The sequence below is a fragment of the Hyla sarda genome, chromosome 1 (assembly GCF_029499605.1).
Source record: "Hyla sarda isolate aHylSar1 chromosome 1, aHylSar1.hap1, whole genome shotgun sequence".
In the NCBI taxonomy this organism is placed as follows: Eukaryota; Metazoa; Chordata; class Amphibia; order Anura; family Hylidae; genus Hyla; species Hyla sarda.
The window spans coordinates 602,597,940-602,611,711 of NC_079189.1; the positions used below are offsets into that span (position 1 = coordinate 602,597,940).

At 46.7% G+C, this 13,772-nt stretch overlaps 1 protein-coding gene across 1 annotated transcript in view; it reads left to right on the plus strand.

Moving 5' to 3' along the window:
• LOC130295582 (uncharacterized) overlaps window positions 1–13,772 on the plus strand; it is a 72,633-nt gene that overhangs the window by 19,348 nt on the left and 39,513 nt on the right. The window contains exons 5-7 of the mRNA XM_056546464.1: window positions 1,170–1,304; window positions 3,450–3,697; window positions 7,773–7,963. Of these exons, the coding sequence (XP_056402439.1) occupies window positions 1,170–1,304; window positions 3,450–3,697; window positions 7,773–7,963 (574 nt within the window). The remainder of the gene's footprint in view (window positions 1–1,169; window positions 1,305–3,449; window positions 3,698–7,772; window positions 7,964–13,772) is intronic.

Here is a 13,772-nt window from a genome sequence, read left to right on the forward strand (position 1 = left end):
ATGAAAACATCCATTTCTAATCTGTCATTGAGTCCTGGATTACCCAGTGCAGTTGTCTTGAGAATCCAAGTTCCTTCCTTTTTACAAGAGGTTTGTACGTGTATCCACTCCATTGGCTGCATACACTCTTTCTATACCTAGGAATTGCAGGGCTGAGGGGTCACTATTATGTGACTCCCTTACATGTTGGATCAGTCTCGGGGAGCCTTTACCCGTTTTTAGGGAATTTTCATGCTCCCGAAATCTGACATTTAACGCCCGGGTAGTACACCCAATGTAGAATTTATGGCAAATGCAGCGAATGGCGTAGACCACGTTTTTTGTCCGACAACATATAAAATCCTTTTGTGGGATTTCTATGCCCCCCAAAGATACTAATGTATCTGTGCAACAATATGTGCGCCAGTTGCAACTGCCGCATTTACAAGTCCCCTTTAATGTCTGTGTTTTTTTAGATCGCTCCTTACCAGGAAATTTTTTTGACCTTTTAAAGGTTATTAGGGGACGACTACTTGACCATTGTTTTAAATCTGGGTCGTTTTGTAACAGAAACCAATTCCTATTTATCGTTTGTCTGATTCTGTCTGCTAAAGGGCTGTATACAAAGGAAAAGGAAAAACCTAGCCCGGTTTTTTTCTGTATTTGACTGTTTTTTAGAATTTCTTCGGAATTTCTTTTTCCCAAGTAGTTCATTCCTGTCAGAATTATAGGCTTTTTGAAAGGCTTCCTTCAGAACTTTTTCTGGGTAACCCCTTTGTTTTAACCTCGCCTGCAGTTCCCTAGCTTGCACTACAAAATCCTCCTCACGACTGTTAATTCGTCTCAGTCTGAGGAATTGCCCATAAGGGACAACTTTTTTCACGTGTAGAGGATGATAGCTCTCGTAGTGCAGTAGGGAATTGCAGGCGGTAGGTTTACGATACCCCTGGGTTGTAAAACCTTCATGTGACAGGATTACTTTAATGTCTAAAAATTCAAGCTCGGACCCTCCAATTTTCCAAGTAAATTTTAAGTTGAGGCCATTTTCATTGTTCGGGGCAGACACGAAGTCTACAAAGGTGGACTCCGTGCCTGTCCAAGCGATGAAAATGTCGTCAACAAATCTGTGATAACATGCTATTGAACTAATGTTTTTGTTCCTTTCTGAAAAAAATAAGCTTTTTTTCCAGCATGGCCACGTACAAGTTTGCCAAGGTGCACGCCACGGGTGTCCCCATGGCTACGCCTCCCACCTGTGTATACCACTCGTTGTTAAACACATTTGAGGATAACGCTAGTTTCAGGGAATCGCAGACAAAGTCGACGTAAGTGGAGCTTTTCCCAGAGCCAGCCAAAAACTCCCTAATAGCCTCTACACCCATTCCTTGTGGAATACTGGTGCATGTTATCACAGATTTGTTATGGTACATTCCTTAACCATATGGGCAATATAAGTACGTTCCTTAACCATATGGGCAACATAAGTACGTTCCTTAACCATATGGGCAACATAAGTACGTTCCTTAACCATATGGGCAACATAAGTACGTTCCTTAACCATATGGGCAACATAAGTACGTTCCTTAACCATATGGGCAACATAAGTACGTTCCTTAACCATATGGGCAACATAAGTACGTTCCTTAACCATATGGGCAACATAAGTACGTTCCTTAACCATATGGGCAACATAAGTACGTTCCTTAACCATATGGGCAACATAAGTACGTTCCTTAACCATATGAGCAACATAAGTACGTTCCTTAACCATATGGGCAACATAAGTAAGTTCCTTAACCATATGGGCAACATAAGTACGTTCCTTAACCATATGGGCAACATAAGTACGTTCCTTAACCATATGGGCAACATAAGTAGGTTCCTTAACCATATGGGCAACATAAGTAGGTTCCTTAACCATATGGGCAACATAAGTACGTTCCTTAACCATATGGGCAACATAAGTACGTTCCTTAACCATATGGGCAACATAAGTACGTTCCTTAACCATATGGGCAACATAAGTACGTTCCTTAACCATATGGGCAACATAAGTACGTTCCTTAACCATATGGGCAACATAAGTACGTTCCTTAACCATATGGGCAACATAAGTACGTTCCTTAACCATATGGGCAACATAAGTACGTTCCTTAACCATATGGGCAACATAAGTAGGTTCCTTAACCATATGGGCAATATAAACGGATAAGGAAAAACTGTACAGATGATGAAACCTTTAGAATGCAAGCAAATATCCTAACGAATAGGTTCAGGGAAAATAAATATCCTAAATCAATTATACAGGATGCATTCATGAAGGTGAAAGACAAAACACAAAATGACTGAAGACTAAAGATAAAATCATGGAAGAAAAACAGAGATTGGATTTTGTTACCACCTTTTGCAATTCTGCAAACAATATTAAAACAATCTTGAATAACCACTGGCATATATTGCAAAATGATGCGCTACTAAAAACCATAATACCCATGAGACCATTGGTCACTTTTAGGAGAGCTCCCACTCTCAAGAATATTTTAGCGCCCAGTGTTATTAAACAGCATAAATCCGGCCCCAAAAAAAGTAACTGTCACGATTCGGCTGGCTGGAGGTGGATCCTCTGTGCCAGAGAGGGATTGGCGTGGACCGTGTTGGTGGACCGGTTCTAAGTTGCTACTGGTATTCACCAGAGCCCGCCGCAAAGCGGGATGGTCTTGCAGCGGCGGTAGCAACCAGGTCGTATCCACCGGCAACGGCTCAACCTCTCTGACTGCTGAAGATAGGCGCGGTACAAGGGAGTAGACAAGAGCAAGGTCGGACGTAGCAGAAGGTCAGGGCAGGCAGCAAGGATCATAGTCAGGGGCAACGGCAGGAGGTCTGGAACACAGGCTAGGAACACACAAGGAAACGCTTTCACTGGCACAATGGCAACAAGATCCGGCAAGGGAGTGCAGGGGAAGTGAGGTATAAGTAGAGAAGTGCACAGGTGACGGTACTGATTAAAACCTCATGCGCCAATCAGTGGCGCACCGGCCCTTTAAATCGCAAAGACCCGGCGCGCGCCCTAAGGAGCGGGGCCGCGCGCGCCGGGACAGCACAGACGGGGAACAGGTCTGGTAAGCTAGTTGGGATGCGCATCGCGAGCGGGCGCGTCCTGCATCGCGAATCGCATCCCGGCTGGGAACATTATCACAGCGCACCCGGTCGGCAGGTCTGACCGGGGTGCTGCGAGAAGGAGAACGCTGTGAGCGCTCCGGGGAGGAGCAGGGACCCGGAGCGCTCGGCGTAACAGTACCTACCTATGGGTTCATATAGTTGTAACATGAAGAGGGGCCTATGTTGCAGGGAAATCAGAAACAAAAAAAAACTGATTTCATGTCGAATAGCACAGGAGAGAAGTTCAGAATGAAACATCAACTTACCTGTAACTCATCCTATGTAATATATCTTCTGGAGTGCAAATGCAGACTACAGTATGTGGGCCGGACCATTCAACCATTGAGGACCCGCCTGAATAACCATAGACAAAACATTAGAAACAAGTACCAGCTTCATGGAGTATCCAGACACTGCGCTTTACTCCACCCTGAAGTAACAGATGTCTACACGGTCATTCCCATCGATCATATCCCTGTTGAGTTTACCAACCGCTTTGATCTACTAAAAAAGAAAGAAATCTTTTGGATGTACAAATTATCTACGGTCGCACCAAAAGGTCTGAATGAGATAGTAGAAACAATATTATAGCCCCTCTGGTCAGAGCAAACCATTATTCTCCCCCTTATTTTAATATTTTAACACAACAATCTATCATCATTTTACACTTTGTTGTACTGTGTGTTTTGTAATGTATTCTTTCCTTTTTCTTGTTTCAAGGGGTCACGACTCTGCTCTTTGTTATATTTTGGACATTTACCGTATTTTTCGCCGTATAAGACGCACTTTTTCTGGGGGAAAAAGTCGGTGCGTCTTATTCGGCGAATACACCCCTATCGCGGCGGTCCCTGCGGCCATCAACGGCCGGGACCCGCGGCTAATACAGGACATGACCGATCGCGGTGATGCCCTGTATTAACCCTTCAGACGCGGCGATCAAAGCTGACCGCCGCGTCTGAAGGGAAAGTGACACTAACCTGGCTGTTCAGTCAGGCTGTTCGGGACCGCCGCGTCTGAAGGGAAAGTGACACTAACCCGGCTGTTCAGTCAGGCTGTTCGGGACCGCCACGTCTGAAGGGAAAGTGACACTAACCCGGCTGTTCAGTCAGGCTGTTCGGGACCGCCACGTCTGAAGGGAAAGTGACACTAACCCGGCTGTTCAGTCAGGCTGTTCGGGACCGCCACGTCTGAAGGGAAAGTGACACTAACCCGGCTGTTCAGTCAGGCTGTTCGGGACCGCCACGTCTGAAGGGAAAGTGACACTAACCCGGCTGTTCAGTCAGGCTGTTCGGGACCGCCGCGTCTGAAGGGAAAGTGACACTAACCCGGCTGTTCAGTCAGGCTGTTCGGGACCGCCGCGTCTGAAGGGAAAGTGACACTAACCCGGCTGTTCAGTCAGGCTGTTCGGGACCGTTTCACCGCGGCGGTCCTGAACAGCCCGACTGAATAGCCGGGTTAGTGCTTACAGGACACCGGGAGGGACCTTACCTGCCTCCTCGGTGTTTTCTCCGTTCAGGGATCCCCTGTATGGCCAGCGCTCTCCTTCCTCGTCATCACGTCGTCACATACGTGCGTCGGCGTGCGTAACGACGTGATGACGGCGACGGCGAGCGAGGATACCCGGCCGGCAGCAGAGACGTTCCGGAGCGATGGGGACACGGCGACAGCGATGGAGCGACATCCAGGGCAGCGGTGACGGGTCCGGAGCGGCGGGGACACGCGAGTATTACCTCCTATGCAGTGGTCTTCAATCTGCAGACCTCCATATGTTGCAAAACTACAACTCCCAGCATGCCCGGACAGCCAACGGCTGTCCGGGCATGCTGGGAGTTATAGTTTTGCGACATCTAGAGGTCCGCAGAATGAAGACCATTATTTCTTTAATTTTTTAGATTTTTCACCTAAAAATAGGGTGCGTCTCATACGCCGGTGCGTCCTATAGGGCGAAAAATACGGTAATTGTCGTGGTTAATGTCTGGGTCCTCGGCGTTGTGGACTCATGAATAGATATTTGGAAGACCTTGTGCCTATGAACAAACAACAGTTACCTACTTACAATTTACATCATTACACGATCAACAGCATATTTCCATACAGACCGTTATGGTCCTATCCGAGCGGTTCTCCACTACAGAGCGTTGACCGAGAACAAGCAGCATAGTATACACTAATCTCTCTTGGGGAGATTTATCAAAACCTGCCTAGAGGAAAAGATGCTGAGTTGCCCATAGCAACCAATCCGATCGCTTCTTTCATTTTTCACAGGCCTCTTTAAAAATGAAAGCAGCGATCTGATTGGTTGCTATGGGCAACTCAGCAACTTTTCCTCTGGACAGGTTTTGATAAATCTCCCCCCCCCCCCTATGTCCCATGCTCGGTGTGATGCAGTGTCTATTTACTTACTAGCAGCCTTGGTCTGATCGCATCCGCGCAAATGAGAGTCGGACACGTCATTTGTTCTTTGTTTACACGTTCCACCGTTCAGCCTCGTTCTGATTTTATTGCCAGAAATGGGAGCTGGACGCGTCAGGGCTCTCTGTTTACAAATCTCCACATGTCCGCCTCGCTCTGATCTCATCAGTACTGATAGACGCGTCAGGGCGCGTTGTTAACAATTCTTCCTTTTACGTGACCACCTCGTTTTAGTTTTATGAATGGCGCTGACTTGTGAGCCTCGTCCTTTAATTTAAGCTATAGCGCTGCTTGAGGATATGAGGTCGGGATATGGAGTTTATATATGTGGATTAGATACGAGGATAGGATATGAGGTCGGGATATGGGGTTTATATATGTGGGTAGGATATGAGGATAGGATATGAGGTCGGGATATGGGGTTTATATATGTGGATAGGATATGAGGTCAGGATATGGGGTTTATATATGTGGATTAGATACGAGGATAGGATATGAGGTCGGGATATGGGGTTTATATGTGGATTAGATACGAGGATAGGATATGAGGTCGGGATATGGGGTTTATATATGTGGATTAGATACGAGGATAGGATATGGGGTTTATATATGTGGATAGGATATGAGGATAGGATATGGGGTTTATATATGTGGATTAGATACGAGGATAGGATATGGGGTTTATATATGTGGATTAGATACGAGGATAGGATATAAGGTCGGGATATGGGGTTTATATATGTGGATAGGATATGAGGTCAGGATATGGGGTTTATATATGTGGATTAGATACGAGGATAGGATATGAGGTCGGGCCTCTTCTATGAATTATGATCTTTAGTTCTTTTCATAGATTTTCAATGGAATATAAGTCATGTGATCGGCCGGGCCATTTTAGCAGCTTTATTTCTTTCTGTGAAACCATTGTAGAGTTTCCTTGGCTGTGTGTTTGGGATCATTGTCCTCCCGAAATGTCCGCCCTTGTCTCATCATCATCCTGGTAGAACAATTTGCTGAAAAGCCAACCCCAACCCAAGATGTTCCCATCTCCAAACATCACTGTTGGTGTTCTTAGGGTGATGTGCGGGGACATTTCTCCTCCAAACATGATGTGTATTACGGCACCAGACAGTTCCACTTATGTTTTTATTTTGTTTTTTTAATTGTAATTTTTGAGGAATTTTTCATGGATACAAATCCAAATAAAGGAGAAAAAAAAAAACAACATACAAATGACAGCACAGAGGGCCGAAACCCAATAACAGTCGGTATGGTATGAATAAGAAAATAGGCAAATGGGAGGGCCAAGGGAGGCCAATGAAACCACGGAAATTCCGGCAAAGATGGTACCAAAATGTTAACATAATAAGACCATAACTTTAACCATTTAAAAGTTTAAACAGGCATAAGTCTACGCACTATCCTATAGAGGCAATTAGACCCAAAGGGCCACAAACAGTGGGAACACAATAACAAAGCACAAGAACCAAGGGGAAGAGAAGGGAAAAACAGAAGAGAGAGGAAAAGAAAGAGAAGGTGAGGCTGAGAAGTCAAAGTGGTCCCAAGGTTTCCAGACGGAGAGAAATGAGGGGATAGAATTATTTAAAGAGGCCTTGAGAAATTTCAAAGAGCGGATCTCATGTATACGGGTTACAGATCAGACTCAGAGGGAGGGAAGGTCCTCTTCCAATACTTAGCAATGAGGGTTTTAGCAGTTAAGGCAATATGCATGAAGAGCTTAAATGGCTTCTTAGATAGAGTGGGATGAGAGAGATGAAGAAAGTAAATAAGGGGGTCCAGAGGAACCGAAACACCCAGGGCATCAGATATCAAGCGCTAATCAGCCAAGAGAGGACAGGACCAAAAAATATGAAACGCTGTATCCAGCCCCACCCCACAATGCCAGCTTTGAGGAGGGATGTCAGGGTTTAGTCTATTCAACAGTTCCGGAGTGTAATACCAGCCCATAATCAGTTTATACTGGGTTTCCTTATATGCAGTGCAAATAGAAGCCTTATAAGCCCTCTCCCAGATAACATGCCACTGAGGTAGTGTAAAGGAAGCATTGAGAACATCCTCCCAGCGGCCCGCGTAGCGGTGAGACGGAGGGACGCCCTCAGGGGACTAGAGAATTAGGGAGTAAATGTCAGAGATAAGGCCCACCACGGCACAACCTTTCAAATCCAGTAGGCATAGAGACCACAGTGGAGCCAGTCATTGAGGACATAAAATGCCGCAACTGATAGTGAAAGCACTCAGATGTGGGGAGATCCCAACAAGCCTTCAATTGTTCAAAAGGCACGAGAGAACACGACAGAGGGTCCACTACATCCGCACAACAGAAAAGGCCTCGAGATCCCCACTCCCGCACCATAGCAAAAGACAGACCAGAAGGAAAGTCAGGATGATAAAGGTAAGATCGCAGAGGGGAGGAAGGAGAGAACAGTTTAAATTTCACGGAGCAATACCCCAAACATATCTAGAGAAAGATATGGGGCCTAAGAGAGAGGATAGAGAGATAGTAGACCCTGGTGGGGACCAAAGGAGAGTATTAGGGTTGATAGGAGCCAGACAAAGCTTCTCCAGCTCCATCCAGCGGCTGTAAGGGTGGTAAGAGGACCATGCCACAAGATTGCGCAGGTGAGCAGCCCAGTAGTATTTTGTTACATCAGGGACTGCTAGACCCCCCTCCCCCATTGTCCTGCTGGCCATCATGACAGACATTGGGAGTCGATGCCTGTTAGATAATTATACCGGTCATATTGAATGACACAGTCACCATTGGAGGAATAAATTACTCGGATTAAGTAAACAAAAATGCATGTATTGTAGGCTCATAGACAAATATGGCAGACAGAACAAATGAGTAAATCTCATATAAATAACAGTCCTTGCTTTAGTATTACAATAATCACAGTAGGATGTGTAGGCATGTTCTTAGAACAATCTCACCAACTGAGGCTTGTGTGGGCTGGATCCATCATGGAAAGTTCATCTAAGATGGCTTCTTCCTTCATCAGACGGGTTTGGCTCCACCTCCTTCCTCTTTAGCTTGGCTTAACTTCATCCATCAGTCTTGCTTCCTTGTTACTTAATGAGGCTGCCCCCTGGTGTTGTAGACTTCTTAGGCTGGGTTCACACCACGTTTTGTTAAATACGGCTCCCGTATACAGTTGGGAGGAGGGGGGCGGAGCTTAATTGCGGCACCCGCACTCAGCCGTATTCGGGAACCGTATTTAATGTATGTCTATGAGCCGACCGGAGTGAACCGCAGCCTCCGGTCGGCTTTGTTTTTTCGGCCGTATGCGGTTTCCCGACCGCAGGCAAAAACTAGATGATTGAGAAATTGAAAGGATCCAGAACGGTCAAAGTGCGTCTCCTGAAGAAAAACTATATCAGCCCACAACTCGACCAACTCCCGTTGTAACAAATACCTCTTAGAGGTGGAGTTCAGGCCTTTAAATGGGTACTCCGGGGAAAACCTTTTTTCTTTTAAATCAACTGGTGCCAGAAAGTTAAACATATTTGTAAATTACTTCTATTAAAAAATCTTAATCCTTCCAGTACTTATTAGCTGCTGAATGCTACAGAGGAAATTCCTTTCTTTTTGGAACACTGATGACATCACGAGCACAGTGCTCTCTGCTGACATCTCTGTCCATTTTAGCAACCGTGCATAGCAGATGTATGCTAAGGGCAGCATGGTGGCTCAGTGGTTAGCACTGCTGCCTTGCAGTGCTGGGGCCTTGGGTTCAAATTCCACTAAGAACAACAATAAATAAAGACTTATTATTATTATAACGTCAGCAAAGAGAACTGTGCTCGTGATGTCATCAGAGAGCATTCCAAAAAGAAAAGAATTTCCTCTTTAGTATTCAGCAGCTAATAAGTACAGGAAGGATTAAGATTTTTAATAGAAGTAATTTACAAATCTGTTTAGCTTTCCGGAGCCAGTTGATTTAAAAGAAAAAAGGTTTTCACCGGAGTGCCCGTTTAACATTCAGGGAGATGCACTTGACCATGGTGGATGATGAGAGGAAGAGTACTGCCAATGAAGAAACTTACTCACAAGAGATCCCGGAAGGACCACGGCAGACCGATGAGAAGGCGACTGGGGAACTCTGAGAAGAGCAGGGAGAAAAGACGGAAAAGGGAAGAAAATAAAGGGTGACATAAAGGCAAAAAAACAGACAACAAACCGACAGGACAAACAAAATACAATACTGTGCAAAAATGTGAACCATTGACCAATAAGCCAATGTGGGGGCCAAGACCACCAGATTGGACCAGGACCAAAGCATGGGCAGTTCACTGCTACAGCCTCGAGGGGGAGATATGGGAGTGCACCACCAAAGAACGACCACCAGAAAGGCAAGCACCCTACCCCGAGGCCACAGCAAAAGAACATAGTTGAAATAGAAAAAATAAACCATTGGTGACTAAAAATGCAATATTACAATAGCAACAGGAATATGCAAAAACAAGGCAATGCAGCATGGAAAGGAGGTTCCATGCCATTCAGGGAGAAACCAGAGATCAAGAAATACCTGGGCAAGGAACATCCAAGAGGAGACACAGGGCCACAATCGGCATCTCAGGGGGGAGCTCTAGGGGGGCCACAGAGTCACAAGGGGGAGACTTCCTTTGGTATCCAGACCAGCGAGACCGAACAGGCTGCCACAGAGGAGGAGGAGACATCAGATGCCAGTCCACCATCTGAGGTACCGGCAGTTCCAAGGTAGAGCAAAAGGCCGGGAGATCAGAGAAGGAACGTAAAACTGCAGAGCGTCCATCTCTACGGGCGTGCAGAGAAAATGGAAAGTTCCACCTATAAGGCACTTGGTGAGAACGAAGGACTGCCAGGAGGGGTTGGAGGGTCTGCAGTTTCCTAAGCGTCAGCCAGGACAGATCCTAGAATAATTGAATAGAGGCCCCATCAAAATTCCTCAGGGATTGAGTTTAGCCATGATGGCCTCCGTAACTTGAAAATCGTGCACACAGCAGATAACATCTAGAGGAGTGCCCATAGTAGATTTAGGGCGGAGGGCCCTATGAGCTCTGTCCAGTTTAATCTTATGGGAAGGGCGCTTTCCGAGAATAAGGTTAAAGATGGCTTCCAGAGTGACGAAAAACTCCTCCTCACGAGTAGCTTCTGGCAGCCCTCGCCCCCTTCCCCTATTGTCCAGGTCCTCTACATGGGTATGGAGATCACACAGAAAGTCAGTTTGAGAGGCAATTGTAGAGTGGAGCTGAGCGATATATGCTCTGGTGGTATCATGAGCGTCCTCCAAACCCTCCACCCCGTCAGAAACATGCTGGAGATCCTCGCGCAAGGAGGAAATTTCCGTCCGACAGGTGTCTTTAACCTCAGCAGTGAGTGAGCAGAAGTCCTCTTTAGTTGGAATTTGGGAGAGGAGCTATCCTAGGTTGAGTAGAGTAGATGAGGGCACAGATAAGTCCGAACAGGGCAGATCAAAATCTGAGAGGGTGTCCCAGGAGGTGGGAGCAGGCACTGGTACTGTGGGCACCACAGGCCCAGGAGGGAGATGAGGAGTCCCCTGAGAAGGCAGGCGGGGGGCACCAGATGACATCATGTTGGATAACTGGGTCCTCTGCGGTTTGGGAGAACCGGAGGCTATATAACAGGCAGCGAGGGGGTCTAGAGGCGCAGAGAGAGGGAGTTCAGGTGGAACAGACCTGGCCTGGGTGGGCAGCACAGAGGGGAGTTCAGTCCCCCAGGCAAGAGGGACAGGTGAGGGGAGGACTGAGCAGTCGGGAACCACTGCAGGCAACAGAGGGCTGGTTAGAGGAGATGGCCCAAGATTTCGGGTCAGCGCTCCGGCAGGGGGAGGAGTGCAAAGGCTCCACTTGTGAGTAGTGTTGGGCGTGAATATCCACATTTTGAATTTTTTTTCGCAAATTCGCGAATATTGCGAATATATTCGCTATATATTCCAAATTGTGAATATTCGTTTTCCCATATATGCGCATATTCGCATATGTGAATATTTGCATATGTGAATATTCGTATATTCCTTCTTTTCACTTGTGGGCCAATTAGAAGGATGCAAATACACTTGTCAGAGGTTAAGAACAACATCCCTAGCAACCAATAGTAAAGTTGCCCACCCCCTCACTGTTTTCTTCCTCGAATACGTGAATATGCAAATATTCACATATGCGAATTTGACGAATATAGGACAAATATTCGTCTATATATTCGCAAAATATCGCGAATTCCAATATGGCCAATGCCGCTCATCACTACTTGTGAGGGCAGCTAAGCAGCACAGAGGGGACGAGCGCACCCGGCCGGGAGGCTACGGGAGGCACTCACCGTCGGGTCCAGGAGCTGCAGAGGACTCCTCCGCTGGAGCGGTAGCAGGGGTCGGGAGCTCCGGATTCAGCACAGCGCCGGGATGGCCGGGCCACGGCACAGTCAGAGCAGCGGAGGCAGGCGGCAGCCGTCAGGAGGAAATCCCCAGGGTCTCAGGAAAATGGAGAGCAGATGATTCCACCTTCATAGAAAAAAGATAGGATCAGCTCACTCACTGTTTTAGAGTCCAAACATCCAGCACAACCTCTCCTCGTGGAAGCTCGAGAACAAAGCACTGAGGCTGGGTCCTCAGGTGTACTAATTGGCAAACAAAGAAACAGGGTTTCCGGCTTGAAAGGTTGGACCGGGCTGTCATTGTTAAATGCTGAAGGGCCAGGTCGGGACACAAGGCATTTCTTTTATGGACCTGAAGAAGGCACATGCTGGTGCCGAAACGCGTTGTCCTTTTGTTCTAAACCATAATAAACTGTCCTGTGCTTTATTGGCGTTCCGCATCCTTTTATTCTAGCAGTAGCGCTCGTCTAGTATCCCCATTTTCTACTCTCTTTTTCCTGGTTGTAATATTTCCGTACCCCCTCGCGGTCACGGACAGGGGGTCTCGAGCAGCACAACTGCCGCTATTACTTTCCACTCGCCAGGTGAGGTGCTGTCCCTGTTGATTTGAGCAGACAGGTTTACAACCGATGTATTTATTGCCTGTATTTCGGATATTGTTTCTTGGCCCTTTTGTATACCGCTCTTGTGCTTCCGCCCTGCACGGTGTTGTTTGCGCTTTCTCCTGGACTTTGCGCGTGGTCTCTGTTCAGATTGGGCGGATTCCCGTTTTTTGGCCACTGTGTAGCACTGTGGTTTGTTCCCGGCTGATTGTATGATGGTCGAGGGGTTATATTGTGTGGCTCATTATCGCTGTCCGTGCGATCGGTCCTGTAATCCGTAGCCCACATTTTTCTTCGAGGTGGTTGTGCTGGACTGGTGAACAGGTTTAAGAATAGACCTAGGCTTGTTAAATCTCTTCCTTTGCCAATCATAGACTGTATTAGCGGTATAGTCCTTTAGATCACGATTACATTTGTTCTTTTTAATATTCGTCACGGTTTCCTCCAGCTTGCGGAGATGATCATTCATAGTATTTTGCAACTGCTCAAAATCAACTGCTTGCTTGAACGGTTCCAGGGAGACCCAGATTTTATTGATGCTCAACTCTAGATCCGCAAGCTTAATTTCTTATGGTGAGTGCATCATTCTATCTAGTGGAAAAATCATCATCATAGGTGGTTGTGGATTTTTTGCGGATACGCAAGCCTCTAGGCATCATATGTTTCTCAATGTATTGCGAAAGAGTGGTAGCATCCCGGAGTGAGGTGAGCCCTCCGGAACAGGGGTGCAGACCCTGCTATGGCAGGCAGACTAGGCCGGAGGAGTCTGTAGGAATCGAAGGAGGCCTCTGGGTGGGGTGGAACTCAGTCGGGCCGAGGAGGAAGGATTCTGAGCCCTTCGGGGGTCAGTAGGGTCACCAGGAGTTCATAAGCTTTTTCAAGGCCACCGGAGCGGGAGCAGACTCAGTGTGCGGCCATCTTAGTTGGCGGCAAGCCAAGCCCCCCCCCCCCAGTTCCATTTTTGATTAGCAATGGAGTCTTGTGTGGTGAGCATGCATCAGTTGGGACTAAAGCAGCCAATTTACACTGACAAGGCGCCGGATTGCTTTTTAATTACTGATAGATTTCTGCTGTTGTCTTGGCTTTCCTGGCCTTTTTTGCACCTCTCTTTCCTCAGGAGATCAATACCTTTTCCCTGTGTGATTTCACATTATTAGTTTTGGTTTCCTTATATGTATAGATTACTTGGGTTGTTACCAACATCTGGTAAAAATTTTATGTCAATAACA